The 24,225-nt window shown below is 47.1% G+C and overlaps 1 protein-coding gene across 3 annotated transcripts; it reads right to left on the minus strand.

Annotated features, from left to right (window-relative positions):
• Positions 1–403: 403 nt before the first annotated feature.
• MIGA2 (mitoguardin 2) lies at positions 404–23,743 on the minus strand. Of its 3 annotated transcripts, none has more exons than XM_067308982.1 (16): positions 23,682–23,743; positions 21,729–21,971; positions 20,930–21,125; positions 19,694–19,806; positions 15,173–15,290; positions 14,496–14,635; positions 12,822–12,939; positions 12,520–12,620; positions 11,758–11,873; positions 11,273–11,345; positions 10,463–10,549; positions 9,648–9,746; positions 8,935–9,069; positions 8,157–8,210; positions 7,039–7,155; positions 404–6,386 (listed from the first exon to the last, which is right to left on the minus strand). In XM_067308982.1, the coding sequence occupies exons 2-16, from the start codon at positions 21,822–21,824 to the stop codon at positions 6,186–6,188; spliced, it is 1,764 nt and encodes a 587-aa protein (XP_067165083.1). In that variant the 5' UTR covers positions 21,825–21,971; positions 23,682–23,743; the 3' UTR covers positions 404–6,185. The 3 variants fall into 3 exon arrangements, with proteins under 3 accessions (XP_067165083.1, XP_067165082.1, XP_067165081.1); XM_067308981.1 differs by having other exon boundaries at positions 12,822–12,936; positions 20,930–21,140; XM_067308980.1 differs by having other exon boundaries at positions 20,930–21,140.
• Between the last annotated feature and the right edge of the window lie 482 nt (positions 23,744–24,225).

Here is a 24,225-nt window from a genome sequence, read left to right on the forward strand (position 1 = left end):
TTGGCAACGCGGCGGTTAAAATGGCCTCCGCTTCCCTCCCCTCCCCCCGCGGCACCAGCACCACCCTGAGGTGCCACGGCCTGGCCAGCCCCCAGGGACCCTGTGCCGGAGCAGGGCTGGGGGTGTCCAGCGCCCACGGGGTGAGGGCTGCCCTCCTGCCTGTCCCCCTCACAGCCCCGCGCTGTGGGCGTCGGGCTGTGCTACAAGCCCCCTTTCTTGTACTCGTCCTGCTCCCATATCACGGGTCTTTCCCCCATCCCACCTTTCATCCCTTCCACTAAGGGAAGGGCTGGGGGCCTGGGAAGGGAAAGTTTGGGGGATGGTAGTGCGAGGAGTTGCTTCCCCTTCTGCTCCCCTTGACAAAGAACAAACCAAAGAATAAAAACCAAACCATGCCGGGAACTTGTCTTCCTCTCACATCACCCTTTACAGTGGTGAGAGTTAAATTTTTAAAAGATAAATGTTCGTTTTATAAATTATATTGTTACAGATAATAGTACATAGCAAGATTATTTTGCATGACACATTCTGAGATCTGTTGAAAACACCTATTTTGTATTTAACAACAGGAAGAAGATGGATTTTTATAGCCACATCTACTTTATAGCTTTGTAAAGGACCAGCGGCTTTTTGGGTAGCACATGTGTGTACATGCATGCAAAAATAAAGCATGAGCCGTAGTCCCTTGCAGAATCTCAAGAGAAAGGAGGCTGCTGCTGGTGATACTCTGTGTCCTTTAAAAAGTATTGCAGAGGCCTGAAAACACCCGGTTCAGGCAATATGGGTTTTACACCTTTGACCACTGAAAACACCCACTTTCAAGACCAAATGGAAATGAATCTTTCCGTATTTTACGCCAGAGAATAATCTTACCTGGGGGGCCTGAGCAAGAAGCAGAACGCAAACAGTGCAGCACTTCAAAAGAGAGATATGTTAGCAGCATTACACAGAAAAGCCTGTAGAAGGCAAATATGCCTTGAGACCAAAACCACCAAAGTTCATTCAAGTTAAAGAAGTTACAGAAAACAAATATGCAAGAGTAGTGCGGGAAGTTACAAACATCGGTAAGAGCGAAAGGTTTGCTTTTGATTTTTAGATGGCAAGAAAGCGCATGGGCTAGAATTTCTATCCCTTAACCACATTCATCTTAAAGTAAGATTTCAGAATAGAGAGAACGCGCCGTCTTTTCCTACAGTTGTAAGATACCTGTTTTCAGATATCAATTACGATTCTGTCCAATTAATTTTAACTGCTTCTTAAAATTGACACTCTTCCTGGCATTCCAAAAAGAAAAATAGCATTAAAATCGTATTATTTGGAAAGAAAGAATAAATATTTACTGCAGAAGTTGGGTTCATTTCAGAAGACTGATAAAAAGGTAGCATGAATGATTTACTGCTTTCATTATTCAAGTTAAATAAATCTCCACCTTTCCAAGCTATTGAAAGTGCCAGAATATAAAGTTATGCTGGCAGAATGGATTACATTTGATCTATGTACCATGACAAGTACTGAAAATTGTGGGCTTCATTGCTGTATTCACCCACTCCTTCCTGAATATAAGAATAAAGTGTCAATACAAAGAGCAGCCTTTGCTCTGTTCTTTCAGCATAAGAAGGCATGAAGCTGCTCTGAAGATGTAATGAGTATACAGACTGGCACCATGGAAACGATGAGAAACTCCCTTTTTAACTCTTCCAACTGACATTCAGGCTGTGGCATGAAACAAAAATTTTCCTACTCATGAACGTTTTATTTGCATATATCATAGTTCATGACAGGTTAACTATAATGCTAACGAAGGCTTTTTTTTTTTAGTGTATGGATGAAATCTTAATCACTGTGGAAGCAAACAACTTATCTGATTCAATCTGGTTTCTGTATCACTTGAAAAGGAAAGTATTTAAACATACTGTAATTGCTTCAAAAGAATAAGAAGATGAGTTTCCTGCAGAGCTCAGCAGATGGGCATCTCTGATATCAAGCCACAGTCTTTAGTCTGGGTTTCTTTCACATAGTTTGGGAGCCTGCTAAGTGTACTATAAGAAATTGGACAATGTTTAAGAGAGTCTGCTCCTCATTAGCATTTCTGTTATCACTCTATCACAGCTGGCTAGCGTAGTACACGCCACACCCAAACACAATCAAACCACCACTGAAAAAGAAATCTGAAAAATGCAATGCCAGAGTTTTCAACCATTGCCAGAAGTACGATGAGTTTTATTTTCTAGCTCACTTCATCTAAAGACTTGTCTTTATAGTACCAGTAAGACTACCCATGCAAACAAAACCTTCAGAATTTACTTAAGTTTAGCATTTTGACTCTAAGAAGAAAGAGCCTTGTTTTATGCTATCTAACACGAGAGGTATCACCAGAACTGTCATCTAAATCAGAAAACTGAGACTGAGAGCTTATAGCAAGCTTCACTAGCAAATTTAGAAACAAAAAACAAGTTGTGAAGGAAAGTTTTATTTGACTTGTTTTAATGCCCACATCCTAAGATTAGAGATATTTAAAAAAAAATAGCTGCAAAGAAAAAGAAAGAAGCAAAACAAGAACAGATCTGTACACCTTTAGGAAAGCAAGAAAAAATAGGCACAAGTTTATATTCATTAGTTGCAGATATGGCAGAGGAATGTTCTGCTGAAGAAGGGTAAATAAAATTCTGCTTTCCCACCTCCTTGTATGAGACAGCACAAGTCATGCTCTTCAAAGCCACACTAGTCTCGTAGATACAACAAGGCAGTTTTTGCTCATAATTATTTTTATTAATATAACTGTGATTTAAAGATCATAAAGACCCTTTTAGAGCCATTTGGTGTAGTCTCTAAATACATCTTAAAGTATTGAGTAGGTGCTTTAACCACTAGTGAAGCTTGTTATAACAACCTCCACATAAAAATTGAAAGTCATGCATATTTGGAATCTGTTTAAGCATCAGAAACTATTGAAGGATTTTATTTTATAGCCACTAAGCCATTTTAAATCCCCATCAGTGTTAAAATCTTGCAAGTGTCAGCCCAGAATGATTTAACCCCTTGAGAATAAGGGTTCATCATAAAAGAGGCAAATACCTTATCTCTAGAGATTCTACCCAAATATCTATCTCATCTGCTACTAATACTGAAGAATTTCTTTTGCTCTAAACACAATATGCTGGTGAAAAAAAAAAAGATTTTGTAGTGATATCTTACTAAGCTGGAGGGCAGAGGGGTGCTCAGCCATAACCTTTTACTCTACCCTGCAAAACAGATGTGTGTGAGGTGGCTGCCATTTCGGCCAAGCTCTGCTCTGGAAGGGTCAGCGGGAGCAGCACGAACCCCAACTTGGGTTCACGTCCAAAGGAGCTTAATGCAGCAGGTCACTTACCAACCCCTTCAGGTCAGGGACAGCTTCTCGCCCAGGAACACCTCCTTTGAGCCCAGTGATCTGAACCGCATCCTTTAAAGCCTGCAGACACCTCTTTCTTTTGCTTTTCCTCTCTAGCTGCAATGCATTTTACCGGGGGAGGGAGAAAGAGCAGTAATGAAATAGGAAGGGAGCTTTTAGAAAACTTTCCCTTCTTCCCCAGTAAAGGGAAAATCAGTTCGTCTCAGCAGACATTCTTGGCTTGTGCAGGAACAAGTTAGTGTTGGCGGGTGGAGGGGGGGAACTCAACCTTCAAAAATCTCTAAGTGCTCTTGAGGAAGATTCCTCTTCACCTTCACTGGAAGGGCAGCATACCTATTTGGAAGAGGGGCTAAGGAAGAGAATAAAACGGTAATAAAAGTATCTTACTTCCATTTGATTGACTAAGAATTTACAGTTTCTTAGCTTAAAAAGCCATAAGGCAAGTTAGCATTTGCTTCATGGAGACCCTGTTTTAGTATCCTCTCCTGTGAGGATGTGAAAAGACCAAAGTCAGCCACAAGTGTTTTTGTCCTTCACAAGGCAGGTAGGCTGCCCCTAGCACCAAGACCTAAAGACATTCAAAGTAGTAAATAAATACACATAAAACAACTCTAAACATCTGAAATGAACAGCATTGATTCTTTAGAATTACAATCCAGCTTATTACATGAATCTTCACATTTTAGCATCTTCTTAACTACTATACAAAGCTGCTGAAGTTACTCTTTCTTCTAAACCAGCCATACAAGAGCACAGAGCACTATAAAATATTTTTGGCAAAGTAACTTGCTTTCAGAATTTAACATACTTTTGAATCACGGTCCACATATAACAGGTCTGACATACTACCACAACATCCTCTGTTTCTGCTTTCACTGCATGATGGCAGGAGCAAGACACCTCAGAAACCTCTCCTAGTTTCAATTACCCTCCCTTAAATCCTTCTCATAACAGTTTATTTCATGAAGCTTTACCAAGGACTGCTGTTCCTCTCTTTGCCTCACCATGTTTCTTGTTTATTGCATTAATCTAGTCTTCAGGATAAGCCACATCAGTGTGATGTGCTTGTAGAGCAGCAGGTGCTATATGCTCCACGCTTGGCTTCTTGCAAGAGTTTCAGGAGCATTATCTACTCATTTCACACCTTCTTGTTTACTTTTTCCCTGCTTATTTCCTTCCTGCTTTTACCAGCAGAATCCACTTTAGAGGTCTGAAGAGGGAAAAAGAAAAGATTTATATTCTCCAAGTCCATGCACTGACTTTCCCCTTCTACGGAAGCTCCAGATTCTTAAATTTTTCACTCACAAAAACATAGCTGGATAAGACTTATGCCTGTTACCTGGGACAGACACAAGGGTTAACAAATCACTTTGGAAAAAAAGTGAAGCCTAGTGTTGTGAAAGCCCCCATTTTCTTCTCCCTGAATACCTCCTCAATCTGAGGCTCGGATTTGGGGCCATATGCAGACTAAAACAGGAGAAAAGACAGGCAGCACCCTCAGCCTTCGTCTGTGGTATTACAATCAGAGGACTAAGCATATCACTGCAAATCTCACACAAAACCCAGGACTGCCTCAAGGCCAGCGCACTCAGATGCTGCTATCTTACACTAGCATCCAACTCAGCATGTAATCAAAAGCAGCCAAATTTCAGGTGCCAGCTCTGAAGTCATTATCATGACATTTAAGCAGAACCCTTCTCAGCACTGCAAGGACACACTACACATGCATTCAGTATCTACCCAAAACTACATAATGTTTTTTACTATAGACGAATTACATATAAGAAGTTGTTTGTTCTCTAGCAGCTTGATCCCAGCTCTCCAGCTACCTGCACACATAATCTTTTCCATACATCACATCCAACAGCTATATCTCTTACTGCCTTATACATAACAGCAATCGACACCACTCTATACCAGGTCTCTGCTTGTGTACTTCAAGAAAACTGTTACTGGCCAATTCTGAAATACAGCAAGGCACTTTGATGGATGTTAAATACTTTGTGCGTGCACAGGCAGGATACAAATCCATCCCCTCCTCACCCTAGTTTGTCTTAGAAGCAAACACAGACTTCAGCAGTCTCCTACGTGAGGATGACCACAGTACAGAGCCAGTCATCTGGCCTGCAAAGAACAGCAACACAGAGGGAACAGACCAACTCCCTTAGAGCTTCAGACTGGTTACAAAAGTCTGAATTTTACTTCAGTGCTTTAAAGAAGTATTTCTTCCTTGCTGGGAGAAGAAATCTCTGCTATTCACATTGCATGTGTTAAAACATGTAAGGTAAAATCAGCAGTAATGTCTGTAGAGACACAGCAGAGAAATAACATTAAAAATTCCCAAAGCAAACAAATCCCCATAAATTATCTTGGAGGACCTAAAGGCGAAGTGAAGAATTTACCAATGATGTTCCTGCTCCCCCATGTGATCATAAACATCAGGAAACATCTCCCAGATAACACATGGGTGGAACGGGTACATATGTTGCCCCATTCAAGAGAATGGGGCAAAAATCTGGGCCCAGGCAGTTCACGGTTCATATGACACATTAAAAACAATAATAATAAAAAAGAACAGGAAGGTGGAACAAAGAAGAAATTCAAACCATAAGCTGGCAAGTGGTCCAGGATCCATCCCAGCAAACACAACTGGCTACAAAAAGCAGAAGGTCCCACCGGGTTGCTGTGTGTTGAGATAGTCTTGCTGCCACCACTGACCATTGCAGGCAGTTTTAGCCACTTCTGGGAGGAAAAATGTCCTTGTATGAAACTGTTTTTCCTCCCCTGATTGACATCAGATGAGCTCTTTCAGCGGTTCATTTTCACCAGGAAGCGTGCCGTTCATCTCAATGGAGGTCTCGGTGCCCAGATATCCCAAGAGGATCTCACTGCGCCGCCGTGAGAGCTGCAAAATGTCTTCGGCCAGCAACTGAACTGTTGTGTATCTCACGTTGTCCAGGTCAAACATGTCCTTCAGGTATTGTACTATCTGGTGCTGCAAAGATACGAGGAAGGCTGACAGTAAGGAGACGTTCCCTTACACTTTCCAATACCAACTGCCTGAACTGCAGCAAGCAGAGAATCCCGTAAGGAATTTTGCATGTCTGCCAGCAAGTAAAGATCCACTTCAGGCTGTTTATTACTTCTGTGGCTAAACCACTCATGCCTATCAAACAGGACAGCAGAGCTCCTAAAGTCAGAAATGCAATACTAGTCTCTATGGCAATATCCACTGCAAACATTTTATGAATGCAAAATCAACCTCTCGTGATTTCATAGACAATAAAACAGGATTTAGGCTTTATGATCAAATGTGTAACTTGTAAGATGCCATGTACTCTTAGGCAACTTATTCTTTCAGAGTATGCATATATACCCTTATTCTTTTCCAATAAGGATGGTACAAAGTGATCTCATCAAACCTATTTTTGCTATCAGCCATGGTAAATCATGATGGGAATTCTTATCAATCTTAATTCAGCAATATGCATTTCAAAAAACAGTGATTTTTAGAAGGCTTTTATACCGAGCCAAGTTTCTTAGTAGCATTTCAGTCAAAACCATCCATCAAAAGCACTAATCTGTAAGCTTTAAGCCACAAGACAGTAGGACTCCCACACAGACAATGTACAGAAAAGTCAACTTACCTTGAAGAAAGCGCAGACTTCAGATAGCTGCTGTTTGGGCCCCAGAAAACCAAAGGCTAAAACAGGACTGACATGCTCCGATACGGAGTAGAAATGAGAGATAAAGCCGTCTGGTACCTGCCACAAGGAAGGAAGAAATTGATACCTCTCAGGTCTCAGACAGAATTACCAGCTTATTCCATATAATCTACCAAATTCCATGCCAGAAAGCACTGCGTTTCAGTAACTGAAGAGCTACACAGAACATCTCTTCCAGCAGAATTACATTTATCTTTTAGAACCCTTGAAGGATTACTAGAGCTTTCTATATTCGTGTTTCTAAACTACTATTCCAGGAGGAAAGTAAACAGAAGAAAATGGAAGGCAACTATCAGGCAGTCTTTATAGTCCGGAGATTATAGTGTTTTTGGTCTAACACGAGAAAGAGCATGCAAATATCTAAGCTTCTCCAGAATGAAGTGACTAGTGCTACATCAAGAGCCAACAGAGCTACTGCGTGACAGTGCTAGGCCAGCTTCCAAAGCTCTCATTACGCTTTGCATCATCTCACAAGGCAAACCCAGTCGTACCATCTGGTTGCGGGATAGGAGTTGAAAATTTGCCAGATGCCACAGGCCCTGTGGCACAACTGGGGCTGCGAAGCTGCGGTTTCCTGTTCTCCAGGTCCATGAACTCATCTGCTGTGAGACTTTAAGAAGCCATGGGTTTAAGGGAAACGCATTAAGCAAAAGCTGGTCAACTGGCAGTGCTGGGAAGCAGAGAAGCGCAGGAGTGAATTGCGCTGCCAGCAGGGAATCTACAATTCAAGAGCAGTCCCTTGCTGTCTGTGGCCATTCCTACAGAATTGTAAGCAGGGAGATGGAATACTGTATAGGGAACATTTGTTTGAATCCTCACATTAAGAAAAATGGAGAATAAACTCAGAACTAATTCAGTAAAAACTGTTGTGGTACTGGGCAACGGCACAACAGCAGGACCCCAGTGCTCCCAAGCGTCACAAAGAACATGATTCAGTTCATTCTTATACCACTTAGGTGTTGTATTTTGGCAAGATCCAGGTTATATCTTTTCAGCTTCAACTACACTACATTCTTTCCCTTTTAATTTATTTTACTTACCATCAGAAGCCTCCTTTTTGCTTTCAGAACTGACCAGCAGGCAGTTGCTAGGGCCTACAGTTAAGGGAGAGAGACAATCACCTACTGGGCTTACTTTCCAGAAAAACAGAGCTCACCAGCACATTGCCAGCAAAATACTAAAGCGGTGGCCCTTTTGTGGCCAAAAACTCTAAAATTAGTTACAAAATTTAAGAGAACTGGAAGCAAATTTGGCCACTCCAGATCCTTTGCAGATCAGCCAGAGTGCATTTGAAGATTGCTAATGCAACCTGGCATGGCTGGCAAGCACCCCAGCATGCAGACTGTAAGCAGATGACTGTTGGAAGGTACTTCCCAACCATCATCTTCTCAGTCCTCAAAACTATTCTTATATGCATCTGGCCAGGACTAAAAGAAAGTGCTGCTATTCATGCCTCAGTGTCTACTGAGATACCACCAGAATGAATGGCCAGCTGCAAAGAAAACACTTTTTCCCCATGTTTTGATCCTCTTATTCTTATTCATGAAAATATACACTGTTACCTTTTAACATCTCCCTGGCATCACTGATAATAGCTGCTAGAGAAATAAGTCTATTGGAGCCAACCCAGCTGCTTTCAAAGGAAAGCTTTCCTGTAAACAATTTATATGTACCAGAAGTCTGTTGTTTGGAGTTTCAGGAAGGCAAGATATTTTTAAAGGGAAAATTCAGCTCAGCCAGGACAGCTGAAGTTATACCCTTTTCTAGCCTTGGCACTGTGATCTCACGCTCCGAGCAAGGACTGCCCAATTCACGCACCGTCTCCTTGAAGCTGTCGGAGAGCCAGCGGTTGCGCAGCACAGCCAGCACAGAGGAGGGAGGGTTCTCCAGGTCCTCAAAAGCGTCCATGAGGATGAAATCCAGCACAATATCAAAGAAGCTCATGCACACCACCTGCCAGAGAGCAGAAGAGTCTGTAAAGGAAACTGGCTTAAAAAGGGACCATTTAGGTGATGAACTTTATTCTTTTGGTTTAAAGCAGCAAAACAATGAACGGAAGTTTGCCACGGACATAAGAGGACTGAACTGTGTTCATTCAGATCAGTAGCCAGAACTCAGGACATCAGAGAGGGGCTGGCCAAGGGACTTACTAATCTTGTGTCCAGGAAAAGTCCAGTGAAAAGGCAAACAAATCTTACACAGCTAGAGACAGTAGCTATGCCCTCCAGAGGAAACTGGCTCTGCAGAGCTCTGAGTTGTTTTTTGTTTTGTTTTTTTATATCCAACACTGCTGATATTGCTGAAGGCAATCTTAGCCCTGGTTAGAGGCATTTCCTTCCCCATGTATTACAGAGTAGTCCACTACATACCCTGATTTGCCACAAAGTTTAAACATCCCAATACATCCCCCACCTTCCAGTGTACAATTGCAAAATAATATTTCAGCAGCAGTTCTTTCACTCCTGGAACATTCCTACATATCGGTTACTCCAACTCCTCTGCAATTTTCTAGAGAGAAAGTCTTTACCAACCCCTCTTCCCTCCAGCTCCTGCTGAGTGGTCAGCCAGGTCTCTTGCTTCAGTGCATAACGCAGCATCTCTTCGTAGCTTTCCAGAAAACCTTTGGGATTCTGGGAGAGAGCAGAGGGAAAAAAAAAAAAAAAGCATTTCAGAAAGTGAAACAGTTGTGTGGATGTTTCACCAAAGTTTGACCAATCTATTTTGAGCTTAAAAAACAAAACAAAACAAACAAACAAAAAAAACCAACCCACACACATGTGCCTGGCCAAAGTTTTTAGCCCAAATACACTTTGCAAAAAGAGAGAATTAATTTCTGGGAGGCTCGGACAGTCCCAGGCTCAGCTGCTGTGATTGCAAACACCTATGTTACTCAATTCTCTTCAAGGAAGTGGTTAGAGGCACCTATACACAAAGCAGTTCCAGTAAGAATCACTTTTTCCACTGTGTAAGTCATCATCTCTCTGTTTAAAAGATGACTAGCGACTAAACCAGTGATCTGAGAACTGGCACACAGTTGATGCAAAGGTGGATTATCTTCTCCCTCTCCCTTATTCCTGGGGAGGATGTCAGTTGATGCTCTCTGTACCCTCTCTTCTCTCTAATGAGACATAGTATCAGGCTGTGGACAGGAGCTGCACAGAGCCGCTTACAAGAGAATTTGGTTAAACAACAGAAAAAACATACACATTTTATTTCTCATAATGGTGACCAGAACAAAGATGAAGTGTTTTCCTTTCAGCACGGTGGACGACCTCTGGGTTGGGATGGAGGAACACAACTCCCTGTGTTCACATGACACAACTGAGAGATCGTACAAACTTCCTACCTTTTCAGCTTTTGTCATTAGTCCTATCACCATTTGCTTTCCAACCTCCCCAAAAAACAGCTGGTTGCTTTCATCCTCCAGTAGCTCCTGCAAAGGGAACACAAGAAGTCTCCTGTGAACACCTTGGCCTGTGTGAACCCTGACTTTGGAGGGGAAAAAAAAGGGACAGGATACAAAGCAGTGCAGTGCTGCATACACCAGTACCATTAACCTTTAATAGGCTGGAGTCCAGAAAACAAAATTGCTTTCTCCAGGGAGAAAGTTCAAAATTAGGCTGGAAGACTGGAAGCAGCAATAATGAAGGCATGGGAGCCACTGGCTGCCAGTGGGGCCAGGGCCCAAGACCCTTCTGTTTAGGCTCTAGAAATACTTCGCTAGCAAGGGAATTGGAGTGAGGAGACAGAAACCTTGCTCCTCCACCGCAGAGGTTTGAATCAGGCCCAGTTAGTGTGGAAAGCTCCCAAGTGGGAGTAGCAGCTTTGGTACCACTCTGAAATTCCCAAATTTTCCCTTCCCAGAACTGTAATGGACAGTGTTAGCAGCCATATGGCCACTGCTCAGCTGGGCACAGAGATCAGGAGATCCTCTCCCTCTCCAGATCAAACCGATCAGGACAGGATTACAGAGCAAAACAAGGCAAGCTTGAGCTGCTGTTGCTGCTTCTGCTTTTACTTGCTGTAGAGGGGGAAAGACTTCACTCCCGTACGGGTGGCAGAGAAGAAGGTGCTGCCGAGAGCCACTTGCCACGAGATCCCCCCAGACTCGAGGACAGCCAGCCAGCCGCAAGTGCCGTGGCTGAGGTGTTCTTACCTGGAAGGCCTGCCTGACACAGTGCAGCTTCGCTAGGAAATCCTGATCACTGTAGCAGCCTAGAAGCTCTGTCCTAGAGGGAAAAGGGAAGGATTGCATACATTTCAGCTCTCCTGACAGCTGTTTTCCTAACATCTGAGACCCCTAAGAAGTCCCAGTCTCTGCCTAGAAGAAAGTAACAACTGCATTCCCTTTCATACAGCGCACCAGGGGACCACAGCACCTATCCGAAGGCTGCTGCAGCACAGCCACACAGAACAGTTATATTTCTCATTACAACTGGGACAACTACCCTATTTCTTAACATGCATGTCCTAAAATCTGGGGCTAGTTCTCCGAGAGGTCCAAACCAGCAGGAAAGATGCTAGGAGTTCCCTGCCCCACAGGGTTATTCTGGTTCCGGGGCTGCTCTAAGGCAAATATTGTGTCCACACTGCTCAAAGAAGCTTTGACGCAATGACCCAAGACTCCAGCCAGCACCTCACCTCAGCGTCCGGCACGCAACCTTCCCTTCTTTCACTAACTGCAAAGCTTCTTCATACGCAGCTACTGGCTTAGAAAGATGGAAAGGTATTTCCTCAAAATGAAGAGAGTCGAAGAGCTGTAAAGACAGCAGGAGACATGGGAAGAACAAAATGATCTTGTTAAATATTTGCAAATATGCAGAGACTGCACACAAGCAAGATGAGCCTTCTTCAACTAGCAAACTCTTGTCAGTACCAGTTATTTCAGGCACAGATATTTCATGCAAAGATATTTCTTTTCCCACCAGTTTCAAAGATGCCTCTGCTCTGACACAGCTCAATCTCCCCTAAAACATCTACACAACCAAGCCACATTATGTTAGATTTACAGTACTTTTCTAGCTGTTTAGGTATGTTTTCTACAGTAGACAGTAAAATAACATGGAAATGTTGGTCGGAAAGGACCTCTGGAGTTTTCTAGGCCAACTTCCCACTTGAAGCAGGACTGCTGCAGACACTAGATCAGGTCAGTCATGGTTTGGTCCAGAAAAATCTTGAAAAATTCCAAGGAGTGACAGTCCCAGGCCTTTCTGGGGAGGGCTGCACCATTCCCCTAGTGAAACAGCTTTTCCTGATGTCCAGCATGAACCTCCAAAGCCTCAACCGGGGCCTGCTGCTCCATGTTTTATCATCTTCCTCTAACAAGATGTGTTTGGCTCCCCTGTCTTTGTGGCTCCCCTCCCAGCAGCTGGTCTGTTACATACAGCTGGAAACTTAAGTCACCTCTGCCGCAGAGAAGAAGGAGTCCTCAGAAATTGAGCTGTCTTCATCATCTGTCCGAAGCCGTAGTGACCCGTCTGTCAATGGAAGCATTAGAGTCTTCTCTGAAGAAGAGGAAAAAAAATGCATGTGCTAGAGACTATACGGACTATTATTCCTCTTGGCCACTGCGCTCGCCTTCTCACCCTCCCATATAGCTCTTTTGTCACTGCTTCGTTGCCTGGCTTATAGAAAGGACATAAGAACAGAGAGAGAAAAACACTCCTTCTAATTAATTTCTAACCCAGCTTCAATACCCAGCTCACCCAGATCCAGCAGCATGCTGTCCGATGGAAGCGAAGACCCAAACTCTTCCTGCAGGTGATAGGCTCGGTGCAAGAGGGACTCCAGCTTCTCAGCAAACTCCCTTTTCTGGGACTCCTCCTTGAACATACATAAATGCCACTGTTAATTAGCCCACTGGACAGAGCCAGATTGACAGCACAAATATGGAAGGAAATTCTCAGTTAAATAGGATTTACAGCTTGGAGATTAACTGTTTAAAAAAAAAAAACAAACATTCAGAACTCATTAATCCTACAATACAGCTAATAATGCAAGATGAGAGGGAAGCTTCTACACAGCCTACACGAACACTGGCATTTTTAGCTTCAGAGTTTATTTTCTTTTTCTTTTAAAAAAAGAAAAAGGAACTTTAACCTGCCATCCAGAAAAACAGGCCTTTTAATGAATTACAGATTACTTAATTCTCTTTACTTGCAACTTTTGCCTAATTTCAAGAGGGAATGTTTGTTCACATCAGAAAACTCTGTATTGAATACAACAGAGTATCCAGAGCTGGACAACAGAATAAGAGTCCCTGGATTAAGGTGTTGGGCATAAGCAAAGTTTGCTGTTAGGACAGGGGGACAGAAACAGTGAAGGAGAATAATAAAACTTACACAGCATCTTGCCTTCATACCCCTGTGTCTGTATGAATATTTCACCCAGCAGATAGAAGCATTAACAAGAAGCATAAAATCTATTTTGATAATGAAGCAACTGTTTTTAAGGCAGTTGTAGAAACACTATAGGACACTTCAAGGAGAGACAGCAAGAAGAGAATCCAAATTTGACGTGGATAAATATTATCCACCACAAAAGACAAACATCCCACATACTTACTGCACCAGGCCCTGTTTATAAGAGCCTGGGAACATCTTTCACCAACACGAACTCCTGCAGAGTTCACAGTTTAGCTCCTCTCGTGATCCTGGGCTACAGCTGCTCTCTTTTTAGCTCTGTGGTCACCACTGAGCCTTTCTAGTTTGGATTTCCCCTTTTATCTTCCCAGCATAGTCCTCAGGTCCAAGACAACAGGGTATTGTCCTAAAATACTTGTTCTGCAGCTGTAGGTAGAAAGAGCTACCCGTCCCCCTGCCCCAGGTGCTCAGCAGACGGGCACACTTAGCTCCTGCCGAGTTACCACTTAGCTTTACTCATTAATGCACAGAGGCAGCTGGCCTCTGCTTCTCCTCCCAGCTCCCTAGGAAGCGATAGCGACAATCAAGATCTCCACTTACAAATGTGTTAGTAAGCTACAGACACAACATCGCCAGGCAAAAAGCTATTTTTTCCTCTCAGGTGATGTATTTTTTACAGCCTTTTCCTACACGAGACTCTGCTGTCTGAGAAGTCGCATGACAGCAACTGACATGAGATGCTGACGCTGGAAGGTGGGTAGAAACATTGGAGAGTGAGGGGGAGAGACTTATTAAAAAAAAAAAAAGAAGAAGAAGAAGAAGAAATTAAAAACACACCCACTCAAACTGAATAAGGAAGCTGCAGATACAGACAGCTCTTAAACAGAGTCTGGCCCAACTCTGCCTCGAATTTGCTCTTCAGTGTTTAATCTCCTACTCATTACTGGTTCTAGCATCCAGTCTGACCTTTCAGCATGTTCCCCAGTTGGCAAAAGCAAGGGAAAAGTGGGGACCTACCTCTGGGATGTCCTCGGACATGGACTCTTGGTGTTTCCTGCTGTCCCAGGGCACCGGGGTGCTGGTACTAGCACTGTCCCTCTGCCGGATGGTCAAGGCCTGCTCCCACTTCTGCAGGGCCTCCTCAAACAGCTCCATGCCTGGCAATGCAACCAAACACAAGCCATGAGATCGCAGAGCCGTGTAGGAACAGAGTGATACAGCAAGAGTCCTCGCTCACTCAGGTAATCCAGCAAAGAGGTAAGCCTCTCCCAAACTGATGAGGAAGATTAAATTTATTCTACTTCTTTCCCTTTTAAATATGGTTTAATTTGGATTAGAAGTTAATGAGAACATCCCCAAAACAATTAAAACACCAACCACGTTACTTCCAAAATACTGCTCTCCACACAAGAGCCATGGATGAACCTGTTGTTGGAAGAACAGTATTTTGGAAGCAAATTATCCACTGAGGAAACAGAGAAGACTTGTGTCTGTTGGTGTTCTCTAAGTGCAAGTGGGATTTTGTAGCTATCAAGAGCCTGAGTTTAAATTGAGGATGGGAGAGAGCTTCCAATCGGAGCACAGAGGCACATCCACACAGTGCCAGTACTGATCGATGCGAATTCACATACTACTTCTGCTCTTGCAAAGAGGAATGACTCTCCCAAGGTGATGTTGCCCTTGTTCTTGTTTACCTTGAACGTAGAGGCTTTCTGCACTGGAATCACCAGCTGCTCCAGCATCCCCTATTGCCTGGGCCTCCCACGGACCTGCCGATGCTGGCGTCGGACTCGAAGAGTTCACTGCTACTATCTGCAGGAAGGGAGCGGAGAGCAGCAAATGCCTTTTGAATTCTCTCCAAGGGCAGAATCAGCAGTGAAACCACCCAAACACCACCACCAGGTAAACCTGGATGATAAGCCACTTCCTCTTCCCCATGTCCACCCCGATGACTGCCTGGTATCTGTATTCCCTTACTTTTGAAGGGGAAGGTATTGAGGGTTCAGGCTGTGATTCCACCTGTGGCTGAGCCCATCCGACAGCTTTCACCCTGCTCGCAGCTGCAGTCCAGCCTTGTGTCAGCTCTGAACTTCACAGGCCCTTCCATGAGCCAGCTCAACTTTCTAACCCAGCAAAAAACCATCCTCTTTTTCCTGGCTCAGGGAGCTGAAGTGGTTTTGGAGACCTTTGGCAGCACCAGACAGGGCATGGGGAGTGAAGGCACATCTGGCTGGAAGCAGGCAGGGGAAGGAAACGCTGGAGCAGAAGCAGGGAGCTGTTGGCTTGGCTCACCCCATCTCCTGGATCGCCCCCACAGACAGCGGGTTATCGCTGTGATCCTGTTCAAATCAACCCTCTCTCCTTGGGGTTTGCACAACGCTGCCGAGAGCTGCCAGGCATGGAGAGATGCAGGCGAGGTGAAACGCACCCCCCTTCTCCACCCGGCACAGCGATGCCTGCAAGCACAGAGAGCTGCGGGGGAAATACCTTCCCAACCAACTTACAGTGAAGCATCACTAGGAAATCGCCAGTTGTACAGCTGTGAGCACTAGCTAGGATTGCACTGATGGAGACAAACAACCAAGGAAAACTCCAAGGCAATTGCTACAAGGGCACAGGGATTTTGATAGGAAGTACATGTTGACCCCAGCTCTCAATACAAAAAAAGCTGACAGCAAGAGAAGCAACCACAATCCAAAGGAACAGATTATTGGCAAAAACACGGCCGAGGACTTTGGCCAGGGGAGTTTCTGCTCTCTTCTTTGTAGTCAGACCTCCTCGTGGGAGGGCTGAGCGCTAAAATCCATACTGCAACTTATCAACCTCCAAATTTCACACTGGTGCATAAATGTCTTTTAAAGTCTGATGCAGGAAAGTGCTGTGCTCAAATCCTATCAACGATCAGTGTTTGCATAGCCTGTGATTGGATAGTTATTGGTGGCCGTATCATGTCAAATATATCAGTTAAACTGCTTTTTACTTTGTTTTTCCCTCCCAAAGCTTACACAGATTGCTTTTTGTCCATCATATGATGAATGACTACTATGAACTGATCTGTATTATGGGAAAACAGGAATTTCAGGGGGGTCAAAGCACTGCTTGGTAATAACAAAGAGAAACAAGTGATTTTAGGGAAGGGGAAGTTTGAAAGAGAAAAAGGGTAAATCTTAATTTTCACTTCCAGAGCTTTAAAAACCTGAAAGTCTGAGTCAAACAAGTTGCGGCATTACTCTCTAGCGGGGGACAGGGAAGGCAGAAGGGAAGAGATCATCTAGTTTTCTTCAAAACAAGATGGAAGAAAAAAAGAAATCAGTGTTTCCAAAGACTAATTCACATCACCTTTCTGGCAAGGGGAATTTAATCTTCAACTTCTGAAGGCTGCAACAACATGAAAAGGCTCAATCCAAGCTGTTCAGGAGGCTCCTCCAGCTCAGAAGAGCCAATGGAAATCTGGATAGTCATTTTATGAAAAGAGTTCTTAGAAGATCCCTTAACTTGTGGGTTAGTTTTAGCTCAATGTGAAACTCTTATCTCAAGCAGGTTTCTTATTACATCTTATAATTCCAGTGCTTAAGATCACCTTTCTGCTCTAGAGGGAATCCACCCACCCTGTTTGTGCAAGCCCAGAGCCCAAGACGAGGAGCCAGAGCATGCTAGCAATAGGGTTGCAAGCTCTCAGCTGTGCTCTGGGGAGGAGAACCAGAGATTGTCTCACTCCACCTGCTACGAAGTGGCCATACGAAGCCAGGCTTGGAGGTCTCTACTGCCTTCCAAAAGTCTCTGATCAGATCTATCCTCTCCCTCAACCAGGTAAGAAGGTGCAGATGTATCAGACTGATAGAAACTGCTTGACCCACCCGCTGTCTCCCAAGCCCTAAGGAACTGGTGCTCAGCCCTGGCTCAGGCTGAAGCTGTCCCTGCCAGGACATGCTGGTGACCTACACAGTGTTTTCAGATTCTGCTAAATCCCAACTTCTGGGTTGGATTTTTTTATTTCTTTAAACAAAGGTAGAAAGAAAAGGTTTCCAATCTCTACGGCTTAGTGGAAGATGTCCAAACATGAGCCTGATGTTAGAGAACAAGCTACAGTGAACAGCTCACAAATGTGCTCTTGCCCTGCCTCCATCGATTAATCTTTGTGGAATGTTAATAAATCACCTTGAGATCCAGAACCACACATCAGCAATTCACTGCCACTGACTTATTTACCAGATGGCAAGGAAGAGCACAGGGAAGCAGATGAAAACACAAAGAAACTGCAGTTGTGTGAAGGATGAGCTGTTTTCCCCATCAACTAACATAAAAGTAACGTCACAGAAGCTCTGTTCCCGCACCATGAGAAGTGGGTACAGGAAGAGATTTCTCTCTAGGTTTTCACCCTCACCCATGCATAAGCAGTGGAAAAAGGAATTTAGAGAGTTTTTTTAGCCTGGGTCTCAGCAAAGATTTAGAGATCCTAATTCATAAACATGGAAAGCAGGTTTTGAACTGGTGCATTTGCTAGTCATGGAAGTCAGCAGTTACGTTCCCCAACAGATTAAGCCAAAGTCACACAGCTAGCTAAGAAGAGGCAGGCTTCTGCTGCTACCTCCCCACCCCTCTGCCACAGCCAAATTCACTAGGTCAGTTGGGAAACAGTGGATCCAAAACTCAGGGCTGGTTTGCTGGCTTTGTAATCGTTTCTCATCCGCCATGATAACAGATAACCTGTAAACATTGCATTTGGTGGGCGAATTCCTCCCCAGGTCCAAAAAAAGGGAAAGAGACTTCAGTGCTATAAACTCCAGACTGTATCTGTGGGAAGGGAGAGGCCACAGGGGAATTAAACGGATGTGAGAGTATCTGGACGGGGAGAGGCCAGGGCTGGACACAGCCTGGTCTGCACTGACATGTCCCAGGAACTTTCCCACCTTATCCCAGTTCCCCCAGGGCAGTGCTGGTGCGGGGCTGCACACCCAGCCCTGCACACCCAGCGCTGTGCCGGCACTGCCGCCTGCTGGAGACTCACCACGGCCAGCACGAGTTTTCGGACAGTTTCTAGTGCTTTACCCAGAAAGGACAAGCTAAAATAAAGCAATACATGCACATACTGCAGGGCTTTGCTGGCAGATAGCTCCCTTCGAAGGGGTGATTTTTCCCTTTCCTGCCCCAGCATTGCTAACCAGCCTCAGCACACATCGACACAGCTCACGGGTGTTCCCACGGGTGACACCAAGAAGGTACATCGCTGTGTACCAAGCTGCAGAGCGGAGGATCGCTTGTGCTGCCTGCTGCTCCAACGGGAACATAAGAGGTTTTGAGCAGTGGGAATTGAAGCCACAAAGACTCCTCAATGCTTCTGCCTTTGGTCTCAAAGAGGTGGATGTAAGCAGTGATGGCTTCTCCTGCTTAGTCAAGCCTGAAATACCTGTATTTATAGGTTGTTCTTGGCTTTGGAGGAGGTAGAAAAACTGCTAGGCTATGTTCCCACACTGCTCCGTTTCCTGAATGGAGCAAGCTGGTTTTGGTAGTTAACTTGGTTTTAAAAAACAGTTTTATACAATTCTAAGCAGCTTTAGAGCTTCCCTGCTGGACTTGAGCATCCACACAGGTTACAGTGCCCACGTTTCTCAGCTTCCAACCCAAACTAAGACCTATGAAGTGCTATAAAGTTTGCTCTCTGCATCTGGTAGCTCAGGACAGCCCAAAACACCCTGTGAAATATCCACTGTGATCTCCTGCCCTAGCTCCATGCTGGTCAACCTGTGAGCAGCCCATACAGAGGCAGGAAAGCTGTGCTAGCCTAGGGGCTGCTGGGCCATCCAAAACCTCCACCATGGATGGAAGCAGACAAGCTACCCCACTGCTCTGAGACCCAGCTACAACCCAGCCTCACTCCTCAAGGGGGCAGGGAGAGCCCTGAGGGATCACGGCCACGTCTCACTTGCAGCTCTCCCCCTGCAGCCCCTCACAACCAGCTGAAGAAGTGGGCTATACCCTGGGGCTTCTGGCCACAGGAAAATGCTGCTCTGATTTCAGGTCAGGTGCCTGAATCCTGACTCCAGACAGTCACTGCGAAGTTATTATCGGAACTTGCCCTCTAATTATGCCATAACCTGTTCTGCTTTCAAAGGTTTGGTCAGTGCAAGCCCAAAGACGTGGTGATCTTGCTACAGGTAGGTACACACACACCTCCTAGCCCTGCTTCTCCCAGCACATCCAAGAAGGCTCCTTACCGAGACGAGGCTGTGGGAGGAACTGGAATGTTTGCTGGGCTCAATGGAGGAAATCCCGCTGAGCGTGTCATTGCTCTTGCTGCCGGGACTCTGGACTCTCTTGCTGGAGTATCCTGCAGTTGGGAAGGTCACACAAAAACAGGCTTTTAGGCTTGCTGGCCTACTCACACAGAGGATGGAGGCAGGCTCTCCTGACCCTTGCTGTCCCAGCAAGCACTAGTGCACATGTGGTCCCTGCAAGAGAGCGCAGTTCACATAGGGAACTACCGCAGTCGCAGAAAAACCTGGTACAAAGCAAAAGGGATTTGCTGCAGCTGTGAATAGGGAGGGGAACAGCACCCTGTCAAGTGTGACTTTACAGGAGCATCCAACATCTAGAAATGAGTCATGGTTCTGCTCTATTCTCTATTTTGCTTTAAGACACTGAGAAAGTCAGTATCAGTGGGGATCTAAGGTTGTGGGATGAATATTCACCTCTTTGGATGACAGAAGGCAAGTACAAATGGAAAGCATCAAGGAGACAAACTCCTCCAGCTTCCCTCAGGCCCGGCAGAGCACTGACGTAGCAGCTACCAGCACAGAAAATGGTGCTTCCTTGGTTATTATTAAACACAACGAAAGATTTTCATGTATTTCACAACATTAACGCTTAATCCGTACGGTGCTTTGCTGGGCAGCTGGATCAGTCTTACCCCAAAGCCAAAACAAGCAGGTGAAGAAGCTGCCCAAGGTCAGGGAGCCCAGCCCGGAGCTGGATGAACACTCCCACGTCCCCAGCCCATCCCACGTCACCTTCTCCTCTGCCGTCCAGCCCCACCAAGGCGGCTGCGCATGGGACCCGCAGGCCAGGCGTCACCCCAGCGCTGCCAAGATCAATACAGAACCAGGTCACTGCACGCTCGCAGCTCTTACTGCTGGGGGAGAGCATGGCGTAACGGGTCCATAGTCTTTCTGTGCGAAGGGGGATGGGAACTACAGACCTCTGTAAAGGGTCTCTCTCTTTCCTCCACTAACCCTGTGTTCATAGCACTGTTTCAGGTTCTTATTTTCATTTTGCATCAATACGCTAGACAGAAACTGCTTTGCTTTGCTTTCCTCTCCTCCCACTTGCCTGCATCTTTCCATGGTCCCATCACTCCCTGTACACCCTCTTTCCTTAATGCTACTTTAGTAATATTCTCTTTGCACCCTCACTTAAAGCTTTTGGGTTTTTTTCCCTTTTTGTAAGGGAACAACCTTTCTTCACGGAAGAGATCCTTCTGGTTGGCAAGATGGGCACTGTTATCCCTCCAGGCTTAATGCCACACTTCTCCGGAGCGATTTGTTTCTTCCGACGCCGACGACGCTTCAACTGATGAGCTGCAAGAGCCAAGGCAACTGTCCCGAGAGCTGTAGCAAACAGCACCTTACGCAGGCCTGGAGAGAGCCGCAGCTGAGAGAAGACAGACTTTAAACACAAAAGATATGAAAGAGCAACAATGAAAAACTAATTCCACCACCCCTTTCTTTTTTTTTAAGCAGTCTTAAACAAAACAGACCTGAAACGTACCTTGGCATTCTCTCTCCCACTCACAAAACGCAACCCCCACTATACAACTACTACTTAATAGCAGAGAAAGTGCGTAGCCTCATTTTGACAGAGCCTGGAGAACATGGTCTCAGTGTGCACGTTATCAAAACACCCTGCAAAGTTTGCATACAGCCCATAACAGATGAGATCCAACTTATCCAGATCCAGCTCTGAAACCCCGATACACAGCTGAGCTTTATTGCCCCAAGTGTTGCACTATTACAAGAGGGAAGTACATTAGTCATCTTTAAAACTAAAATCTTGTTTTAGTGCCTTTGAAAATGAGAAAGGTTGAACCCAAGAGTTCTCCCTGGATGGGATGCGTGAAAATTGCCACATTCTGCCAGCATCATCCCACTGTGCCTCTGTCCCTCTCAACTAAAGCTGACTCTTCTTTCTCTGCAGGCAACCCCCAAAGAGAAAATCCAAGGAACCAGTCAGAAAAGCCCTTTCTGCTTCTTGTACCTGTCCAAAAGTTGTGTAAACAAACACGGGGATCTCGGCCACAGTCATCGCCAACGCCTGGATGATGGACATCCCCTCTGTCCTTTGAAATGCCATGTCTGAAGGAGGACCTCAGCACCTCCAGGAGCCGCCACGGGGAAGAGCACTTGTAGATGCTGCGTCAGCTGCTCACAAGGAAACCCAGCTTGCCTTCGACATCTGACTCAGAGTCCTAGGGTCAGTCTGCATCCAGCAATCCTCTTCCTGCACAAAGAGGGAAAAATAGGTGAGTGAAGGGAACGTGCGCCCATGTCTCTGTGCAGCGCTTCTGAATGCGGACCAGGCTCAGAGCAGCCACACAGCTAGGACCAAACAGGAGAGCTAAAGCGTTTTCTCACAGACAGCAGCAGTTTCTGTCTCTCCTCCTAACCATGGGGGCAGATTCCCAAACTGCTCTACAGCAGGAGCCCAGGAGACCAAGCATCCTTGAACTTGATAGTTGCGACTACGCCAGAGACTTCCACGTGCACCAGAAGAGGCTGCACGCAGTTGCAGGGACTTTGCTTGCAGTCCCCATGTAAAAAACTCCTTATTCCAAAAAAAACCCCTCTGTACACTTTAATTGGCAAAACTCTGCTCCCCCTCAATTTTGTGACTGCATCAAAGACCTGCTCAAAAGCCACCAGCCAAAGGGTGTTTGCCTAGAGGTTTCAAAGCAGCAAGGGTTTAAGCAGAGCTTTGCTGGCCGTGCTGGGAGCTGGGGAGGACAGGCGTGCTTCACATCAAGGACAGAGCTACAAAAGAACATGTTGAAACCTGGGGGTGTCTTTTAAATGCAACAAAGTTAGAGACGCTTTGGCCCTGCTCGCTCCGCCCAGGCAGCCTTTCCGGCGAGCCACGTCCGCCGCGGCCGGGCGACGCTGCACCTACCCGCGTGCGGCCTGCAGTCCAGCCGGGCCGTGCTCTGGTGTCTTCCCACACGGACGAGCTAAACCCATCCTGTGTTTTAAAGCTGCGTGATAACTGCCTGCTCCTACCTGACCACGCCGCTTGCAGCGACCTTAGACGCAAGGTCTCAGGGCCCCCGAGGAGGGCACGACCCCATCCGGGAGCCACGTTTGGAAACGCATCTCAAGGTGGCTGGAGCCTGCAGGGACCAGACTCACATGACGGGCTCTCAGCGCAAGGTTAAATGCAACGTTTTGGCCAGAGCGGAGACAAGACCAGCAGGGTGTAAGAAACCCCGGGTACAGAGTCCAGCCTGGGGGTTACCGTGTCCGGCTGGTGGGGACACGTGCAAGGCACCAGGGACATCCTGCCGCCCCAGGGCATCTCGCAGAGCCCTGCCCCTCCCGGGGCTCCCAGGGCAAGGCGATGCCGGCGCCCCAGGCCACGGGGGGGTGGACACCCGAGGGGTGTTCCCGCGTCCCCTAGCCAGGCACGTCCCGGGCAGGGTGCTCCCCACGGGACACCCCGCACCAGCACCGCAGCGCACCCGGGTCCTGCGACCAGGGCTCCCCGAGCCCCTTGTACCCACGCACCCGAGGGGCCCCCCGGGGCCCTCTGCCCCCCGGGCGCATCCCCTGTACCCCCCGTACCGTGCACCCCCGGGCATCCCCCGTATCTGCTGCGCCTGGGGGGGGGGGCCGGGCTCTTTGCACCCCTGGGTCATTCCCCGTGCCCCTTGCACCCGGGGGGGGGGGGGGCCGGGCTCCTTGCACCCCTGGGGCATTCCCCCTACCCCTTACACCCTAGAGAGGGTCCTCGGGCTCCTTACACCCCGGGGCATCCCCCGTGCCCCCCGGAGCCCAGGAATCCCCGGACTTCTCGCACCCCGGGGCACCCCCCACGCTGCCCTGCACCCCTGGGGGGGGGGTCCCCGTCCCCGATAGACCCCGGTCGCAACCCCCCCCCTCGCAGCGATGGTGCGGCCCGCCCGGCCCGGCCCCCGCGAGCGCAGGCGGCACCACTCACCGTGGCGGGGGGGCGCGCGCCGCCCCGCGAGGCGCCCTCTCCCCCCGCCGCGCGCCATGGCCGCGGAAGGGCAGCTTCTCCTTCCCCCGCGCCGCAGCCTACCCTAGCGGGGGGCGGGGCCGCCGCCCGCCGGCGCTCCGAGCCAATCCGCGCGGCGAGCTGCCTCCCCGAGGACCAATCGGGTGGCTTCGCCGGGCCCGGCCGGGGGCTGCGGCGGCGAGTGCGGTTGAGCAGCGAGCGCCGAGCGGCCGCGGGGCGGGAAGGGGGCGGTGCGAGCGCCCATTCGGTGGCACTTGACAGCTCCTCTCGAGGCGACGGGCCCTGCTTAAAGGGGCTATGTCCTCCATGGGAGGCCCCACGGTCTGAATCACTCACCGACTCCCCCGCGAGCGCGGATCCCAGCTCACCACCTCCTCCAATGCTTTTTCCTTCGTTTGTCCCGCCAGGCCGCCCGCACGGCTGAGAGGCACGAAGTGGAGGGGTTGGTGGGAGAAAGGTTCTCCGCGGCCCTTTTAAGAGGCAGCGGCGCGGCGCGAGGAGGGCA

This window comes from Apteryx mantelli, chromosome 21, assembly GCF_036417845.1.
Source record: "Apteryx mantelli isolate bAptMan1 chromosome 21, bAptMan1.hap1, whole genome shotgun sequence".
In the NCBI taxonomy this organism is placed as follows: domain Eukaryota; kingdom Metazoa; phylum Chordata; class Aves; order Apterygiformes; family Apterygidae; genus Apteryx; species Apteryx mantelli.

What these genes read in the sequence shown, in the direction of transcription:
- MIGA2 (XM_067308980.1), bottom strand. Translation starts at nt 21,824, where the DNA reads ATGGCATTTCAAAGGACAGAGGGGATGTCCATCATCCAGGCGTTGGCG. An exon ending in GATCTCTTCCGTGAAGAAAG is followed by an intron (nt 19,807 to 20,929) that starts GTTGTTCCCTTA and finishes TCCCAACTGCAG; the next exon opens with GATACTCCAGCAAGAGAGTC. An exon ending in TGTCCGAGGACATCCCAGAG is followed by an intron (nt 12,940 to 14,495) that starts GTAGGTCCCCAC and finishes TGTATGTTCAAG; the next exon opens with GAGGAGTCCCAGAAAAGGGA.